General features: G+C 38.7%; 1 protein-coding gene and 1 long non-coding RNA gene across 6 annotated transcripts in view; one reads left to right on the top strand and one right to left on the bottom strand.

The window, feature by feature from the left end:
• acvr1c (activin A receptor type 1C) overlaps positions 1-20,995 on the bottom strand; it is an 84,659-nt gene that overhangs the window by 2,878 nt on the left and 60,786 nt on the right. The window contains exons 7-8 of one of the 2 annotated variants that reach the window (XM_055214805.2): positions 7,251-7,375; positions 2,035-2,165 (exon numbers count right to left, since the gene is read on the bottom strand). In XM_055214805.2, the coding sequence (XP_055070780.2) occupies positions 2,035-2,165; positions 7,251-7,375 (256 nt within the window). Of the gene's footprint in view, positions 1-2,034; positions 2,166-2,319; positions 4,870-7,250; positions 7,376-20,995 lie in introns of those variants that run through there. The other variant, XM_055214806.2, reaches the window with a different exon arrangement.
• Positions 16,517-18,072, top strand: LOC129451560 (uncharacterized). 4 transcript variants are annotated; one of them, XR_012358212.1, is made up of 4 exons: positions 16,517-17,294; positions 17,361-17,572; positions 17,653-17,766; positions 17,870-18,072. It is a non-coding gene; the product is annotated as an uncharacterized lncRNA (long non-coding RNA). The 4 variants fall into 4 exon arrangements; XR_012358211.1 differs by having other exon boundaries at positions 16,517-17,297; positions 17,361-17,766; XR_012358210.1 differs by having other exon boundaries at positions 16,519-17,294; positions 17,361-17,766.

Genomic DNA, 20,995 nt, shown 5'->3' with positions numbered 1-20,995 from the left:
CAGGGCAATTTAGTTCAGGGTCGCAAATAAGCAAAGCTGATGTGTTGTGGATTTACCATCTACTAACACCTGATACTCCACCATGGACATCACAGGTACAGTATAACAAAGCTAAAGTACACTAAAAACTGAAGGTTTACAATAACCTTTGAAACATCTGGTATTGTGTGACGACTTCTAGTGACTCCTCTTTTATTTTCTCCAGCAAATCAAAAATGGCTTGGCAAACAATATTTTTGAATAATATCCCTTACGAAAATTAACCATGGTTTTATTGTGGTAAAAGTGTAGTAACCATGGTTTTTTGGTCAATTGATTACCATGAGCAAAACCATGGTTTTACTACACTAACCATGGTTTTTTGGTCTTAACTGTAGGAAAACCATGGTTAATTTTCGTAAGGGATGTTCCTCTGGTATTCCAAATAAACTGTTACATGTTAAAACAATCCTCTGCATTGTACCACACGCTCTCTGATGTCTCTTCTATCAGCTACAATTTCAGCCATTTCAAGTGCAAAATGATTTAAGACATGCCTTTTTTCATTGTAAATAATGACGCAAAAACCAGTAATATCACACGCACAAATTAGTAAATCGCGTTGCGTGAATCTTTTAAATAATCTCCTCCTTTGCATCTAAAAGGGAAACTCCTTGAAATGCATATGCAATAAGGTCAGTCGCAACAATAACTAGTCCACATCTTTTCAGTGCTAATAATCCACTGCCCGTCTTTAATAAATCCCGACAGTCGTTATTTAACAACAAAATTATGGTTTGTGGTGGCGCAAGCTGTTAGTAAATCTGGCCCAATGTTTTCCAATATTGTGATGTTGTCCCCCCACAATTAGGGACTTTTTACACCTGGTTACATCATGCATTTTCTCTGATCAGATAGTTATCCGATCGTAAAAAGACCAGGTGTAAATGCCATCCGAAACGTTTTCAAGACAAATTTAAATCCTATCACTTAAACCACTTCAGGAAGTGGTCTGGGATGCATTTCAGGCGAAACTGGACAATCTGGTTAATGAAACCACATCTGTCAGCGCATAACTCCTCCCAAACGCCAACGTGTTACCCGGAAGTTAGCCGGCAAAGAGACAAACAAACAAACATGACATGTTTATTGCTTTATGGAGCAATGGCAGCGGGTTAAAAAGCTTTCTAGAACCAATAAAAGAGTCTAATGACAAACTCGAATGATATTAAACAAAGAATTAAAACCTTAAGAGAGTTTTGTGAATGCTTTTCCCGTCATAGACCTGTACATGAAATCACCGCGCTGTCACTCTCTTGCTGCACTGTACTGTGAGCTTCAGCTCATGCTGAGCAAGGAGACGCGCACCCCCTGCCCAACAGACAGTACGACATACAGTAAGTACTGCCTTTTGTTGCATAAACGTCGTCTTAAGTTTTTTAAGGCGGAGTAATGAAGAGTGTATTTTCCGTGGGAGAAGAAGATCAGATTCTTATCCATTTTCACAAGACGTATTTATGTGGCCAAATGTAAATGTTTTAACAAATCAGATGGCTATCCGATCAGAGAAAACACATGAAGTGACCAGGTGTAAAAAGGCTCTGAGTTGCAACCAGTGGTTGCCAACGTTTGCTTTTATCAATAAAATTCTAACTTACTTTAGTTACAACTCAATGCGGAAATGGTAGAGCCACAACGTGAGTGACGCGTCTTGTGGTAAAACCGACGACCAATCAAAATGCAGCTGGAGCTACCCCCTACATCTGAATCCAAACCCACCCCATGGATCTGGATATCGCGTTCTGCAGTGAGGCGCTACTGGAGAAACTGCTATATTAAAGAGACACTCTGTGTCCAAGTAATAATCAATTACTTTGCTGCTGTAACATGGCTGCAGCAGGCCTGAAAATAGTCCCTTGCTATTGAAAGTAACCAAGGGGACTATTTTGGGGCAGTGCGTAATTTGTTTGTTTGTTTTTACTTTGGGAAATTCTTGTGTAAATGAATGCTACATTTTGTCAGATGCCACATTCATGCTACATTTCTTGCACCCACCTCGCAGCTCTGCCACTGATTAGGAATGTTGGGGCGAAGTTTCTGTTCAGACACCACCTTCCTCATATCCTCTACTGATGGGTCTGATGGCACCTGATCATAATAAGGCAACTGGAAATCTTCATAAATTCCTGCAGAGTACAAAGTGTCAAAAAAATGGGAGAATTATTGAAAAAACATTTATATTTTTTATTTAGTTAAAGGTCTCGTTTTCCTGTGTTTTTGAAGTTATGATTGTTTTTATGGTGCACAATATAACATGTGTTTATGATTTGTGTGTAAAAAAACATTATTTTTCACACAATTTACTTATCTCTATAGTGCTGTTTTAACTGTCCTAAAAACAGTCTGATGTGTTCTTGTTCTATGAAGTCCCTCCTTCAGAAATACATAACGAGTTCTGATTGTGTAGTTTGTTTAGTGTGTTGTGATTCGACAGCAGCTTAGCATAGCCAGAGCCATTGGAGCTTAGCTTGCGACTGACGTATTCCTTTGGGTGGAGTTTAGTCATCATTTTGATGTCATTCAATCGAGAAGTAGAGAACTGTAGTACAAACCGCTCGTTTGCTGTAGGCTATGTAAGGGAAATTCTATTACAGAAAATTATCGCCTGACAGTGAACTTTGAGCTTTATCATTTTGCAGGTATTATTTATGCTCTAACAGCACCATTACAAACTAACTAAAGCTGGAAAAATAGACCCCTTCAAGGTTTGTAAACATTGAATGACTATCGGGTGCGCGCGCAGCATGGGGTCAAACTGTTCATACCATTTAGGCTTTATAATTTAATCTAACAGGGCTGAAAAATGATGACTTACCTGAAATGAAGTGAGCACTACAAACACAAGCCTCTTTGATATTTGCATTGTCCAAGTCTGCATGTTAATTGCTTGCAGACGCAGATGTTGTATTTTTTTGTTTTTGAGATTCTGCATGAATCGCGAAAACTTAACGGAACACCTGGTGCGATTTTCACAGCTCACGACGTAAGTAGGCATTTTTGACGATACCGAATAATACGCAACTCAATCTGCTGTAATGACTTTTCTGACCCCGACATGCGCAGTGGGAACCGCCTGTGACGTGAACCGTAAAGGGGTCTATTGGACCTTTAAAATCCATATTCTTTATACATATTGTCATAAACTTCTATCAATTATTATATCCGTTTTAACACTTTAAGTTAATAAAGTGAAATTAATAACAGTACATAAAAGTGCTGTGACTTTACAGTTGGGTAAAAAAATACGGTATTGTGCTTGCACCATGCTTCAGTCACAATCACGTATTCTCTCTTTTCACAAAGTATGATGGATTTCACTGAATTTAACCATTATTATTCTGGGGCCCGTTCTTTGTACATGGATTACTCGAGTAGTTGGATTTGATTGTTGATGATTTGGCATGGTCTTGGATTGTTTGGTTCTTTCTCCTTGAAGATGATCCTGAAATTGCTGTCATTATTTCATGTAAACAAGATTAGATCACAGCTTTATAATAGTAAGATAATACAAAAAGTCTGTTGCAACCATCTCCTCTTATACAAGAGCAACCTGCGCAATGCGCACAATTAAAGGAGCATTTCACCCGTAGAAACATTAAACTTTATTGAAAGTGCGTCATATTTGTAGTCGAAATTTAACATACATTTCGAATTTGGTGCCTATTTGACAGATGAAAGGGGTGTTTGTAGTCTCACCCCCTCAACAAAGATATTGGACTTCCTGCTTTCGATGATGCAAAATGACGATTTTTACATCATTGAAAGAAGGAAGTGCAACACTAAAATCTGTATTTCTCCTGTCTCAGCGGCAACTGAGGAAATGATGCACAACCATTCAAAACCATGACTGGGGTTCTAACTATACAAAGCTTAATGCAAATGGGTGAAGTGTCCCTTTAATACAAAGAACATTCCAAATTCAACATGTATTGTGGGATAGACTACATTTTTTAACGATGTGCTTTAAAAAAATATAATGTTTTAATATGTGCAGATCTTGTTTGATTTCAATCATTTTATTTGCAGCAATGTTCCACTAAGCAATTAAAGTTCATCTCTTTCTTTCAATAAATACCGCCACCTACTGTGATGGAGTGTGAAAGGAATGATCTACATCTTCTATATCCTATTATATAACCCACTATTCCTAATAAATCTCAAAACTGCATACATTTGACTTCCTGATTTTGGATCGTTGTTTAATAAGTTGGCTATAGTAAGTTCCTTGCATCCTATTGCTTGAAATTCTTCCTTTAAATCCCTCTGTTTCATATGCCTTACATATTTTCAAAACATGTTCTACAGTTTTTTTTTTGTAAAACAAACACAATGCCACACTTTTGTTTGTGCCCCCATTTTTATGAGATAATCCATTTACCTCACAGTTGTGGCATATCAAGATGCTATTTAGACAGCACAGGTGTGCCTTAGGCTGGCCACAATAAAAGGCCACTCCAAAATGCGCAGTTTAATCATACAGCACAAGGCCACAGATGTTGCAGGTTTTGAGGGGGCATGCAATTGGCATGCTGACTGCAGGAATGTCCACCAGAGCTGTTGCCTGTGAAATAAATCTTCATTTCTCTACCATTAGCCGTCTCCAAAGGCGTTTCTTTGTAACTGACTTGAGTGGATAAATGCTCACATTCAATGGTATCTGGCACTTTGGAAAGGTGTTCTCTTCATAAATGGATTCCTGCTTGTCACTGTACCAGGCAAAGATGGCAGACACCATGTATGACATTGTGTGGGTAAGCGGTTTGCTGATGTCAACGTTGTGGACGGAGCGGCCCATGATCCTGGTGTTGTTATGGTATGGGCAGACGTATGCTATGGACAACAAACACAGGTGCATTTTATTAATGACATTTGACATGAATGCACAGAGATACTATGACAAGATCCTGAGGCCCATGTTGTGCCATTAATCCACGACCATCACCTCATGTTGCAGCATGATAATGCATGACCCCATGTTGCAAGGATTTGTTCACAATTCCTGTAACTTAAAAACATCCCAGTTCTTGCATGGCCAGCACATTTACCAGGCATGTCGCCCATTGAGCATGTTTGGGATGCTCTGGATTGTAGTAGGGGAGACCGGGGTTGGTTGTCCCTATAGTGATTCAATAGGATTTCAGTGATAAATTGGGATCTGAAAAGATAATGTGTAACTTTTTAGTTTTTTAAGCTAGAAACGGCAAATAAGTTTTAATATGAATTCACCACTATGATAGTTGTTATTAATGCCCCTTATGTTTAAACAATGGAATTAAAGTGGGTGATCAGTTACTTGAATAGGCTTGATGCCCAGCTGCACTATGAACTTCAGCCGGCTCCTTGTTTCCGGTCTGCCATTGTTGGACGGGCTGATTAGTCCAGGTGTGTCTGATTATTGTTGTTGTGACTACTGAGGTCAGGCACACCTGGATTAATCAGTTTGTCCAATAATGGCAGACAGGAAACAAGAAGCTGGCTGAAGTTCAGGAAGTAGTGCAGCTGGGCATAAAGCCTATTGTCTACTGTGTTGAGAAATAAAATGAAATATTTTTTTTTGTTAAAACCTCTTTATTTAATGTTTTATTTTATTTTAACAGCAAACAAAAACAAACAGACAAACAGTCTTTAAAGGTCTACATGTCCAATATTCTTATGTGACAACCAACCCCACAAGCTATGTGACAACCATCCCCAACTGACTTCTTGACAAACATGATAAGCTAGCTGCCACACGGCTTTAACTTGATCGCTAAAAGATGACTCAAAATAAAACTACGACTTTTAGCTTTTTAATGAGTGTTTTGTTTTTGAATGACTAATATCCTACAAGATCTCAACACAAAAACAACACCAACATGAAAATTTACTCTTTACCCATAAAAATAAAAAATGGTCTCCTAAACTCAATGTTTTGTGTCTGCTCAGCAAAATTTCAAGTGCAAATGAGTAAGCTATTAAAGGCTAACAAATTGATTTCAAAATTGTACCACAGTGCCATGTAGTATGTCTGGAATAAGCAGTGTGACAACCAACCCGTGAGACAACCAGCCCTGGTCTCCCCTATACGACAGCATGTTACAGTTCCTGCCAATATCCAACAATTTGGCCCAGCCATGGAAGAGGAGTGGACCAACATTCCTCAGGCCACAATCAACAACCTGATCAACTCTATGCAAAGTTGTGTTGCACTGAGGCAAATGATGGTCACATCAGATACTGACTGGTTTTCAATACAGTAAAACTGCACATTTTAGAGTGGCATTTCATTGTGGCCAGCCCAAGGCACACCTGTGCAATAATCATGCTGTCGAATCAGCATCTCCATATGCACACCTGTGAGGTGGATGGATTATCTCAGCAAAGGAGAAATGCTTACTAACACAGGTTTAAACATATTTGTGAACAATCTTTGAAGTCAGAAAAATGGAGCAACAAACAAAAGTGTTGCATTTATCATTTTGTTCAGTTGTAACATTCAGCCTTATCGTCTGAGTTACAAATGGTTACAAATGGGGTCAGATTACTGTGTGAGATTAAAACAATGTTAAAAGAATGACAAACAATTAAAATTAAATTAGACGCATAAAAGCATAAAGTACATTAATACCATACAATAAAACAATCTTAAAAGTACTAGCATGATAAAAGACCAATTGTGCAAAGTGTTCTCCGGTGTATATCAAAGTGATAATCCACAATCCATACTGGAAAGGTAAATCCACATAGATAAACTCCACAGACCAGCCACAGTTTGTTTGAGCAATAGCATAAACTAAGCATGTGCCTGCTTTTATACTGGCACTTCTCGATTCCTGTCATGTGACCACTTACATGACAGGTAGACCAGATAAGATTAAAGACATACACAAAAAATAAGAGATAAAATGGCTAAAAACTTAAATATACATAAAATCACAAACATACATATTTGCATTTTTGACCTGTCTTTTGGTGTCAATGTTTGATGTCAATTTGATGTCTTTTCAACATCAAGTTGCCTGTTGTGTTGTCTGACAGGCTGATCTTTAGTTAATCATAACAATGCTAAACTCTAGGGCAGTCTACATGGAAGGTTTTTATGTAGGTAATAACTAGATCAGGCAGCTCACTAGATTTGGGAACACACCCAGTATCAGTCGGGCTACTGCTGTTATGTATTGACTGTGATTGAAATACTCTCTATTTAACATTATTTTAACACAATAACTCACCTCGGACAGAACATCTGCGGGCAAGTTCCCAGAGCACCAGTCCCATTGAGTAGATATCGGCTCGCTTAAATGACTCAAAGCTGCTCATGTTTATGGAGTCATCAAGAATCTCAGGTGCCATGTACCTGCAGAAACAAACACACACAGACTTGCCTGATGTAATGTACACGCTAAATAAATGCTGGGGTGTTTTACCAAGGAGCAACCTTCCAGTCTCTACCATGAAGCATACACGGAAGTAACTGTTAACAATTCAGAATGCTCTTCACAAGCTTACAAGTGAATTCACAAACACTACGTCCATATTTTTACAGTCTATGGTTGTAATTGTAAAAACTGGTATTTATAAGTAATATTAATATTGCTAAATTATACCCAGTACAATATATACTGTCACTGTCAAAAGACACTGTCAGCTTAGTGTCAATGGGGGTTAATTAGCCTGTTGGAGTTAAATAAAACAAATAAAACAAATCCATAACTTTTCTTGCTAAAAAATTTAAAAAACATCTTAAGACTTATAAATCGGTTTCTGTACTTTTATTGAGGTGATCAAAGGGCCTTTTTATACCTAGTCATTTAATGCGTTTTCTCTGATCAAATAGTTATCTGTTTGTAAATGCCAAAACGTTTTCGAGGCGAATTTAAATCCGATTGCTCAAACCACTTCAGGAGGTGGGAGTCTGGGAGTGTAAATACATGTGGTTGATGAAGCCCCATATGTCAGCCTTTTACTCCTCCCAAACGTAAGTGAGTGATGACAGTGGGTAAAAACCTTTCTAGAACCAATAAATAGTCCAATGACAAACTTGTAAATCATAGACCTGTAAATCATTGTGCCGTCTCAGTTGACAAGCAAGCCCAACATACAGTAAGTGCTGCCTTTTGTTGCATAAGCTTTGTCGTAATTTCTTATGGCAGAGTAATAAATAGTGCATTTCAATTTTGCTTGTTAATAGAAGATCGGATTAATATCCGCTTCAAGAGTTCACACTTACAAATAAGTCAGATAGAATTAATGATATGCGTATTTGGTGTGCTGTCCAATGAGAGGGCTCTGAGCTCGGTATTTGGCCTGAGCCCGAAGCACTCCCCCACAAAGAGAGGGCTACGGGGTCTGTATTAGGCCCGAACCCAGAACAACAATGGCTGATTGTTGACAGCTGGTTGTAATTACAAGATAGTTTGGCAGAATATTTGAACGTGCTCCCCTCAAACTTTGTTAATAAAACATAATTTCCTGCGGGAGCAGAGGAACCATCAGAATTACGTTGGTAGAGAAATTATGTAATATTAACCCCAAAAAAGTGAAGGGCATGAGGAGGTGTTTGCAAAATCGAGTGTGACCGTTCAACCGAGAGGGCTCTCGCCGCATCAGATGGGGATTAATGCTCACAACATCGGACGGCTAGGCCCCGCCAGCAGTTGAACAGTAAGCTTGTGTGTGCACGGCACAAGCGTGATTGGGAATCGATTTTAGCGACAAACGGGAGCTTTGGAAGAAATTGCTCACGGCATCGGACGGGTAGGCCCTGCCTGCAGTCGAACTGAGGGTGCCCACTGCATTAGATCAGGAGGGATCAATTTACTCAAAAAAAAGTAATTAATTACTAGTTACTAATTAATTCTTCAATCATGTAATTAGATTACTTTACAAATTACTCTCTTCAAAAAGTATCAGGCCTGTGCGAGCCAGGGCTTCAAACGGGCCTCACGGGCCAATAGCCTCAGACCTCCAGCTGTGTAGCCAAAATCACAACGTGTTTGCATTGTCAAGCCAATAGCGCTGCAGCGCTTCAGAAAACCCCGCCCTTATTACGCCTACCTGAATGTAACGTCACACAACTCCGCCTGTTTTACCATGAGGAAATCACTTCAATCTGACAGGAGACGGGAGTGAGATCGCATCATCATACAACAAACATAATGAAAATAACTGAGGCGGCTGTTTGCACGGTGAAAGCCAAGATGAGAAGATAGAGATGTTTGCTCCATCCGCCGTGTTACTCTTGAAGTTTATGTTGGCTGCATACGAGCGATCTCACGACGAGACAATATCAGATCAATAAGCAATATTAAACTTTATGAAGTAGGATAATTACAAATAAAGCGTTCATCTACCTAATGTGCCATTATACTATATACACAATATTTTAAAGAATATAACGAGTCCTAGTTTTACATTTATGTAAAATAATCTTATTTTAAAATACAGGTATGCACGTGTGTCTAAATATGTAACGTTAAATTTGTAATTATAGTTCTATGGCGATGTAAACATACTTACACATTATAAGAGGTGTGATATCTTTAATCATGAAAACGTTAATGCATCACATGAAACACAAGGTAACTGTCTAATAGCTATTTCAATAATGTGTCAATCAATAAATACTTTTGTCTATAAAGAACTGCCTCGAATAGCTGAATAGGACTGAAAATCACTTTACTTGCATCTCAAAAATAAAAACGTTTGAGAAATCATTAGAAAATGTGCTCGTTAAGAATCAACTCTGAATATACACAAGTATTTAAAAAGCTATGTTACAGTGGTTAAGTTAATGATGGTTATATTTACCATTTTGTTGCATCTTACCATTTCTGTGTTTCAGATGTGATCCTTATAAAGCAATTATTTTCAATAACTGACAAGCAGTCGTAGTAATAATAGCACGGTACTTTATTTACATATGAAGTTTATATCAGTGCACAAACAGGTGTATTTAAAGACATCTCTTCCAGACGGATTTCAACATCCATGGCTCCTCTCGTCTCATCATCATCATCTTCGTTTCATCTCCTGCTCTTGCATCTGTTGCTGTGTCATCTCTCATATACAAAATAAAAACTCATGGATGACAAACTGAAAGCTTTACGTTGGCATTTTTTCTGTAAAAAGGACACAAAAGAATAAAGCAGCACATGTGAGGTTTTGTATAAAGGGTTGTAAATACACATACAGTATACCGACATATAAAGTTTCCTACATTCATATAAGAGTTAATCTCCAAAATACCAGAAAGCATAGCTATGACGAATATAATAAAACCATGGTTACTTTTTCTAAGGGCTGACAAAAAAATTCAACAGAGATGACAATATAACACAAAAAACACAATAAACACCCATGTAAGACACTTCTGCAATTGTTATTTGTATTGTATTTTAAGTGTTTTGTATGCAAACGTTATGTAGCATGTTAACTCACCGACTGTAGATACCATCGTGAATCGAGTGATCGCTTCTTTAATACATGGACGATGAAATGATGATCCAACAACACACATCTTTAATTTCTCAGCACTGGTGCACTTTAAACACTTTGTTCTGTGCCCGAAACTTTATAAACTTCTCCCGAACCGGTAGCGGTGTGCGCCGGATCCTTAGCGTGGCGAGTTCGGCGTTGTAACGCGTGTTTGTTTTTTACATATGCAGATCATTTTCTTCAGTCCGAAGTACAAACATAGCAGGCATCTTCCATTAAACAGTAAATTACTGGTGATCCTGATTATTTTTAAAGTTTTAAATCTGCAGACAGATGGATGCGCATCTTGCCAGAGACTCAGATAAACTCCGCCTTTGACCTTTACCACTCCCCTAGCCCCGAGAAGCCCGCTCTGGCCCAAGGAATTCGGCGGGCCAGAAAAGCCGGGCCTTAAGCCCCAACGAAGCACCAGTGAAGCACGATCATGCCCCGGAAGTGACAATGGAAACACCACAGGCCTCGGCAGGCACTGGCACGCCCGCTTGAAGCCCGATAGTGCAAACATGGATAATTATTCTGGTCCCACTTTAGGGTCCAATTTTCTCTATTAACTAACTATTACCTACTTTTGCCTCAATGTACTCCAACTACTGCTTATTAATACTAAATAAGTTGTTAATTTTAAGTATTGGTAGAAATGGGGAGGGTTAAGGATGTAGAATAAGGTTTTGCAGAATCAGGCATTAATATGTGCTATTAAGTATTAATAAACAGCCAGCATCTCTTTAATATTAATGCTAAAAATCATCCAGTTAATAGTGATAATTGTAAACTTAAACCATGTTAAATCCACTATTGTATTATAGTATACATAATTGTTTTAGAGTACATACACAGTATTTAGTTACATCAGAACTAACTGTAATTAGATTACAAGAAAAATCAGAGTAATCCCTTACTTTACTTTTTCAAGTGAAAAGTAATTTAATTACAGTAACTAATTACTTAGTAACTAGTTACACCCAACACTGATTGTGACTGGCATTTTTGATCAGATATAACTTGGTCAATGAATAGTGGAGAGAATTTCTTTAATAGTGTTTAACAGAATATCACTGCAGTTTAAAATACAATTTGTATACATGAGTTGACAGTAAATGCATGTGCATATACTATAGCGCTTAACCAATGTTGGGGAGTAGTTAACTACAAGTAGCGATGCTACCAACTTAACTTAAAGAATTTCTGTAGCTGGACAGTAGTGTAGTTACTTTTAAAACAGTTAGCTTTACCAGCAGGCCCGGGGTGGGTAATCGGGAGAACCGGGAGAATTCCCGGTGGGCCGCTTCACTTTTGTGCCGGTCGAGTTTTTTTTTTTTTACATTTGTCACGTTAGTGAGTCTATCTTCTCTTAAATGACACTTCACACGTTTTGCATTGACACTGCAGCGCGCAGCCTCTGCATGGGTTGTACCATGTGAGGGAGTTTCCCCCTACCCTCCCATAGAGTTGGTTCGGTCCATAGCACGTCCAAGAAAACTTCTCCGGTAGGCTGGGCCGGCCCTACCGTAACAATACGCGTGCGTCTGAGAGGAGGCAAAAAACAGGTTGAAGGAAAAATCCATTGGAGGATGATGCTGCCAAATGTGCCAAACTTACAGATTTATTTTCAAGAGGACAACAACAGGTAACTTAAAGAGAAATAAGCCTAGTAATGATTAGCATTAGCAACGTAATTATTCGTCTAAAACCGTTGTCAAACTATTTACAAGCCAACTTTTTTTTAGTTAAAATATTAGCCTTTTGTGTATACATGGCGATTCATAGACTTTGCAAATATTATGCAAGCAGCCTCTGAGCAGCAGATAAGCCAGTTCGCCGCTGAAAATGAGGAGGCCATGAGAAAACAATATGAATTAAAGTTATTTAACCCTCAGGTTGTGTTCAGAACCATATAACACCTTTTGTGTTCCCAGTCAAAAATGACCAGCCGAAAAAAGCTTATAAATCACTATATATTTACCCAATATTGGATTCAATATTTTTGTCAAATTGTTTTTTTTTTTAATTAGGACTGGGTTTTATATTTCTATTTGCATCTGATTAATCATAGCCCTCATAGCATTAGCAATGATAATAATTTATCAACCTTTTCTTGTGGAATAGACTCCAAAAAGGGCTGGATTATTTTTGACCCATAATGGGTAAATATTGGACAGAACACGCTGCTTTGACCCAATGCTGGGTTGTTTTAACCAAACTGTTGGGTTATTATAATCCATGGTTGCATAACAACAATCCAACATTGGGTTATTTTTAACCCAGCATGTGTTCTGTCCAATATTTACCCATTATGGGTAAAAATAACACAGCCTTTTTTAAAGTGTAGAGGAATATTTTTTTTAACTTCTCATCTTAAGTGAAATATTATTTAACTTTTACCTTATTTGTTTAACCATGATATTAATAGAAACTATAGTAAGAGCTGGACTGTTGCTTTATTTATCCAATTTGAAAAAAGTGCTAATTTGGAATAACACTATGGAAAAAGTGGTCCGGTCTTGGGCCTGAAACTCCCGGGCTGAAAAGTGGCCCCACTCCGGCCCTGTTTAGCAGTAGTGAAATACTTCTGCCAAGTAGTATAGTATATTGTGACCAAACGCTACATTTTCGTTGTGGTTCCACAATAACTTTTTGCACTGAGTGAAGCTTACACGTTTGTTAGTAAAGTGTGCAGACCAAACCATTTGTCTGTCTGCCTCAAAAACTTCAAGTACATGCAAGTGAGTAATCATCGTTTTAAATGAATCCTCCTGTTTTATACCTGTTAATGTTACATGTTTTAATAAACGCTGTTAAATATAACTGGCTAAAGCAATACAATTGTCGATAATTTTAAGTTAAATGTTAAATAAACGTACATTTCGCCCATCGGTCAACTCTTCAGTTAAAGCATAAACAGCTTGGCAGCTTTCTGATGTCGAACGTGTACTATTCGGAATGTCCGTGCTCAGTTTGGCTCATTGTCAAATGCATCCGAAGGAAACTGTTCTGGATTCAGTGTACCGGTGGCTTGGGAACCTCTGTTTCTGTATGCATGCTGTCAGGAACGTGCATGCTCATTATCAACACAGTCTCAGTTCAGTGTAATGTTGAAGTAACTGGGAGCTGTAATGAAAGGTCTGTATGGTAAATAGATTATGTAGTGGAATATTGTCTTATTTTGAGTGAGAGTGACTGTTAAGCAGACCTGAAATCGAGTAACGTTAGCTAGATTGTGCTGTTTGGAGACGCCATTGTTTTAAAAACAATTAATTGCGATTCCGATTTGGAGTACTGGTTCAACCTTGTCCCCTTAAAAGAATAGGTTCGAGAGAACAATTTGTTTACAAGCAGGCATCATTACAGTTTTTTTCGATTGCTAAACGACAGTGGGCACAACTGGAGTCAAATGTGCAAAACTCTAACTACAGTCTGCACAGCAGCAGTTCATGTGGACCAAACTCTAGTTCGTTTTTCATTGCTTGAACACAGTTTTCAAAACTCTACACACCATGACTTTAAACACAACCTGCACAACACTGTGGATTTACAGCACTTTGTTCAAATGCTAACACACTGCTATCAAAACTGTGAACCCTACATTCAAAACAGAATTCATTTCAGCCTTGTGCCTTTCAAACACTGCTGATTGCAATTTCATAAAAATATAAATTCCAATTTCATATATATATTTCATATATATAAAATATTACCTTTCATATAAATATTTTAGAGAGAGCTCAGAAAAACTAATTTTGGAAATGGAACAAGGAAGACGGGTTCGTGGAGGGAGAAGGGTGGCAGGTAGTGGCCTGATGCTAGAGAGAGGCAGGATTAGACCCTCAATTATTTGTTTGAATTACAGAATGTACTTTTAGTTTCCATAAATTACTACAGACTACTGAAGCAAACTGATAATTTTCATTTACCTTAAAGAATTATGTTCTAAAAAAATTTATAAATCATGTGATAAATCAATAAATAAATATATCATTATTTGAAGAAAACATTACTTTGTATGAAGTCACTGAAATTGTTGAAACTGTAAAGATGAAAAGTTTGTATTTTCTGGATTGGTGTTTAATGTTAGTGTTTTTCCTTTCAGTGTGTTGTGAGTGACAGTGTGTGTTATCTCAGTGAGGGTTGTGTTTAGTGTTTGGCTGCACTGAGCTGTTTTGAGTCATGTGTTAAGAGTTGTGTTCAGGTGACTTTTGGTAGTGCAGACTGTTAGAGTTTTGCACATGTAGCTCCAGTTGTGCTCATTGTCGTTTAGCAATTGAAAAAAACTGTAATTGTCACGAAAGGTATTTTGTTTTTCTGCGTTGCTGGTTTTGAACTCTGCTTGAGACTGGGCAATAAATACAGGTGCTTTACAAAGCTTTGAATCATTTACAGTAAATCAATTGTTTTGCCAGAAAGATTCACCATTTCGACATACTCGAAACAACTAAATATGGCACCACCTGCTGGTGAAAACGTTGTAAAAGCGACAAGATTTTAGTCCAAACCTATACACGTCATACAAAATAATTGCAAATATTTTCTAAAAATATGTTTAAGAAAAAGATTTATTTAACTTAAACGAAAAACTCAAATACCTTTACATGGTGGCTTATTTAGGGCAAAGAGATCATTAAAACTAACTCCCCTTAATTAATTATGCACATGTTGGTCATTAAATCTGTCTATAAAAGCTGTAATGCGAAGCCAGGAGCGCCCCCCCGGGCTACCGCCACCAGACCAAACCGGAGACTACCTGAAGAAGGTTGCCTGACCTCGATTGCAATAGAACTGTGGCACGGTCTGCTCGAACATGAAAGTACCTCTGACCCGGGCACGCAACCCGTCTTTTTACTACCAACATGACATCAAGCAGCAGCCCGTTTTTTGGGGGTGTGGGAGGGGTATGCAAAGCACCACTTACTATAAGGTATAAGTGTCACACCCATCATACATATTAGGTACACTAATGTTTAATTGTAATCATTAAGTATTGTCGTTGTCAATTATGTTTTTTTTTTTTGTAGTGTCGAGTATCAGTTGTCCTTACCTCAACCATTGCTCTTAGCCCAGGGGGGTATTGCACAAAAGTAGAATTAAGTAAGCCAGGATAACAGAAAAGGCCCAGCTTGACCTAGTTTAATCAGCCCATCCTGGTTTAGTCTGTTGCACGATTGCTGAGCCAGGATGAGAACGTGCAGCTATGTCAAGCCAGGTGTAACTAGCTAGGATAAGTGCATGCTCACGGAATTCTTAAACAGACCACGGGATCGATCACAGAATCACTGATGCAAAAACTGATAAAACTCATAAAAATGAATCATGAAACTGCAAACACTTTGTGTATCTACAGTATTTGATGCAAAAAAGTGTGCATTATCTTTAAAAAAGCTATGTATTTCCTATAACAATTTATATTTTGTGGAACTAAACAGAAATCATTGAATTATTATAAGAATCAGGATTTGACCATATGAAGATTTTTTTTTTCATTGACATGCCATAATACACTGAACAGTATATTCTAGGTTGTTGGTGAATAGCCACCATGTTCAAACAAGGCTGGTTTGGACTGGAATATTGGGAGGTAAGATGGTAGGTCCCTTGAGGGGGCCAAAAGGACATCTGGAAGATATGTAGAATACCTTAAAGATGGGAAAAAAGGAATCATGTCTTCTGAGATTAATTCTGATAATACACTATAGCATGCTGCAAAAAAGCAACACTGACTATTTTAATATGGGCATGACATAAGAAAAAAATTAAGGTACAGTATGAATACTATCCTCTGACCTCTCTATGGAGCATCATTATATGAAAGATCTGTAAGGTGGACAGCACTATAATTCATATTCAAACATAAACTCTGGGATGCAATAGTAGCATCTTCAAGTGAAATAAAGGCAAGCGATAGACTTACAAGTTTAATGAATGGGAGAGTTAAAGTCATGTCAAAAATATGCTTATATATTATTATGTAACCTATGTTAAATACAGTATTTGATTTACAATGTTTTTTTATCATTATCTGTCCATGCAGCACATTTGACAGATATCTGTTTTGTGGATCATTTTAACACACTAAATTTTGATAAAGTGCATTTTGCATAATAATTTGGAAAAGCATAATTTGCATATTTTTTAAAGTAATGTATTTAAATAGAATAACATGCACACTGTCATATAACTATTGAGATTAAAATACAATTTGTAAACTTATTTGTTTTTAAAAAACAAACAAAAATAGCATAATAATTTGGACCATCCATCACTTTCAGAAATCAAGATTAAGAACATTTTGCTTGCTGGTGACTTGATTGCAGAAATAAATCTACACATAAGGTAGCTGTCACGAGTGACAAACATGCGGAACTGAAAAACAGCGGGAGAAGGTTCCGCCCGGACCAACTTCCGCAAACACCGGCACTTCCGGGTAACTCCGGGCAACACAAATCAGGGCGAAACACACGCCAGGTGTGCGTGATGACACGGCGAACGCCCATTGGATAAACCGTGTGAGCTGGGAGGATAAAAGGAGCATCAGGAAACCAGGAAGTGGTCGATTGTTGTCGTTGTTGAGAGAGCGGAGAAGCAGCGTTGTGGACCAGGCGGCGACATTGTGGCGTGGGGACTGAAGAGACAGGCTAAACGTTGTGAAAGGATACAGTGGAATATCGGGAAGAACGGCGTTTCGCCAGTAGCACCAAGGAAAAGGTATCAGCGGTGTTGTTGCAACCCATACTTACCTGATGTGTGTGATGTTTTGAGGGCTGGTTGAGAAATGAGATCAAACGGAGGTCGTGAGTACATCTATTGTTTACTTTCCAACTAAGTCGCTAAATTAGAAACTTACCGCTGTGTAGAAGGATCTCTTTCTGTAGTGGCCCCACCGTGGAGGATTGAAGCCGTTGGGTGTGCCAAGGAAGGACGAGGTGCGCAGAGAGCTGCAAGGGGGCCGACGATCTCTATTCCACTCGCTGTGACGGTGCTCCAACAACTTCCCCCCAGGACAAAAGCTGGATAGAGTGTGGGAGAATTGGCCTTATATTTCACTAAAGAGTGTGTGCTGCTGTGGGTGAGTGTGCTATTTCGATGTGTGTGCACTGGAGTGTTGCAGTGTAGTGCTGTGTCTCCTGCCGTTCATACTTACCCCAGGTCTGGCTGAAGCACCGTGTGTGTGGGCTCGTGGAGTGCTGCAGAAGTGATACTAATGTGGATTTACACCATTATTCCCCCTTGCCTGTGTGTGCCCCGCCGAAAAGGAAAACTGTGAGTACAGTGATTGAAATACTGCAGTAATAACGGCATTGATCCGTAAGGAGAACAAGAAACTCTCTGTTACTTACCTGACTGGTGTTGTTGTGTTTCGGAGGAAAAATTTGCCATCCGCCTCTGAAATAGGTATCCCTCATACCCCCGGACGGGGCGGAGCGTGAGCCTAGTGTCTAGCCGCACGGAAGAAGCTGGTGGTTTCTCCGTCCCCAGCGGTCCATCAACGTAGGACGCAGGCCAGGCCCAGTTACTAGGCCAGTGAGACGGGAACAGTGTCAGCTACCCAGTTCTCTACCCCGGTCAGGTGATGTACAGTTTTCCTTCATCTTAAAAATTGCGTAGAGGAGAAGCCCTCTAGTGCGAGTAAGGAACCTGTAAAAACCAAACCAAGAGTTCTACTTACCTGTCACGCCTGTGAATCCAACGTCGCACGCCAGCAAGTGAGGAGCCTGTAAACCTAAACTTAGAGTTGTATTCACCCAACACGCCTGTGAGTCCCATGTAGCACGCCAGCGAACCAAGAGCCTGTAAACCCGTATCAAGAGTTGTACTTACCTATCACGTCTGTGAGGCCGCGTAGTACGTCAGCGAGCCAAGAACCTGTAAACCCAACCAAGAGTTGTACTTACCTATCACGTCTGGGAGGCCACGTAGTACGTCAGCGAGCCAAGAACCTGTAAACCTGAACCAAGAGTTGTACTTACCTATCACGTCTGTGAGTCCCACGCAGCACGTCTGCTTTTGCTCTGTTCTGCGGCTGACACCAGACTCCAAAGTGGAAGGCTCCCTAACCACAGGTGACCGCTGGACTTCTCTCTATTAATTGTGTGTTCTTTTTGCCTCCAGGAGCCGAGGAGGGCGCCACGTGTGTCCGGCTGGTAACATAGTGTCTGCTAACACTAAAATAACAGTAAATAAATTACAGTATATCAAGTATTTTTATGCAATACCATGATGTGACTAAAACAGATGAATATCTAGGATTGACAGAGGAACTAGCCGATTAATCTGAAATAGTCTGCTATACCATGCTGTGGATGTTTTATGAGTCTGTGGTGTTTAGCATCATTTTTTATTCAGTGGTCTGTTGGGGATGAAGGTGGTGGACAGAAATAAACTGGACAAATTCATTAGAAGGGCTGGCCCTGTACTTGGTATGGAGCTGAACTCTGTTCATGTTGTGGCTGAGAAAAGAATACTGTCAAAACTAAATTCAATTCTAAACAATCCCTTTCACCCACTACATAGGGTGCTGGCCGACCAGAGAAGTACATTTAGTCAGGGACTGATCACTGCTTAGTGTTTTACTGAGCGTTTTATAAGATCCTTTATACCTGTGGCCATTAGGCTGTATAACTCCTCTTTGTAAGTGCTGGGACAATTCACTATTGAAGTATTTACCCTTTTTAATATGGGTATAGTTTATTATTTTTTTTATTTCTTATCTATTAATTTTTAAATCATTGATGGGCATATAATTATGTTTTTATTTCTTTTCACTTCTTTTCTATAATTGTAACATGAAAGCAATTTCCCCCTGGGATTAATTAAGTTCTTTGAATTGAATTAATTACTAGAATTAATCTTAGCCTGGTTGTTAGCCTGATCTGAAGCAGGCTAGCTGCAAAGAGTAAATCTCCATACTAACTTCATCTCGATTAATTTAGCCTCCCTTCATGCAACCGAGTCAGGGCTAAATTCAGCCAGGATAACTGGAAAATCCCAGCTTAATCCCTTATCTTGCTTTTGTGCAATACCCCTCAGGGGTGCAAACTCATCAGGGTTGAAAAAGGTGATAAAGACACAAACCTTCATACATTCATACACACACACACACACAAATATATCACAGTTTATATATCAATTATAATTTGTATTTATTTATTGTAAATCTTATTTACTTTAACATTTAATGCACCTCAAACTAACATCAATTACTGTAATGACATTAACAAGAATTAAATAAATGCTTATATACAATATATTTTTGCATTTGCATTTTGTATTTTGCAAATGCATTTACTGATGTGAACAAATACCTTTTTGTAAACCTTGCAACCTTTGTGTTACAGAAATTTGTATTTTATTATTCAGTACACATAAACACATAAATCACATAAACATAAACACATAAATCTTCGCTTCACTAATGTGTCGGAGCACAGTGAGGGCACCGACATGGCAGGCTTCATAATCCAGCTTCTACAACACCTTTTCAGCAGAGACAGCTTCCCCATACCGCCAGTGATTGAAAAGGCTCATCGTTCTCCTATATTCAGCTCCATAAGTAATGTGAGATCCCCACGGCCTATACTTGTGAAGTTTCTACACTTCCAGGACAAGGTTAAAATCTTGCGTTTGGCGAGAGAGAAAAAAAAGAGCTCAGCTTCCAGGGCAGACGCATATACATCAATCCCGACTTTAGCGTAGATCTGCTTAAAAGACGTCGCCAATACGATGACATCAAGAAAAAGTTGCGTGAAGCAAGAAAAAGCTACTCCTTATACGCTGCTACTCTGAGAGTCATAATTGATGACAAACCCAAGCTTTTTCGTACTCCCGGGGAAGCATCTGAGTTTCTTCGGGATATCGTCTCTTCTCCATGATGTAACTTTTAGCTCTGGTTATCCTTTGAACGGCTGAATAACGCTTTGACATTACGAAAGATACGCCATATGCGGTAAATACTTTAAATTTCTTATTTAAGTACTGTACATGCTTGGCCATGTCATTGTGTTTTTTTTTCTTTTCTCTCTCTCTCTTTTTGACCGTAATCTAATGATTCTCCAAGCATGTTTAATGTTTGCCGTATTTTGCGGCGTTCTGTCGCACATTACAAGCCATTGTCGTAAGACTATAGTGAGTGTAATTCACTGAAATATCCAATGGGCAAATTGTTTTTCTTATGTGCTTGTTATTTTGAGTTTATCTTTTCTGATGACTTAATACACATTTTTATGTGTCTATTTGATTTTCTTTATCAGATTATTAGCCCTACAGTTCTTCAAAGTAGTATAAAAGCAGCAGGCTGTACCTGTTTTCTGCAATTGCAGTGAGCCTCCTATTTTTTTATTTCTATATATGTTATGTCTTGTTTGTCAATGTGTTTGTCTGTAGTGTGCTTGTTAATGTATGTCTTCTGCTCTATGTCCTCTCTCTCTTTCCTATGCCCCATTTCATACTTATTACATTTAAGGGATAGAATCAATTAAGGGTCTGAAAATAA

Source organism: Misgurnus anguillicaudatus, chromosome 17, assembly GCF_027580225.2.
Source record: "Misgurnus anguillicaudatus chromosome 17, ASM2758022v2, whole genome shotgun sequence".
NCBI lineage: Eukaryota > Metazoa > Chordata > Actinopteri > Cypriniformes > Cobitidae > Misgurnus > Misgurnus anguillicaudatus.
The sequence above is the reverse complement of the archived record's forward strand: the minus strand, read 5'-3'. Positions and strand labels throughout refer to the sequence as shown.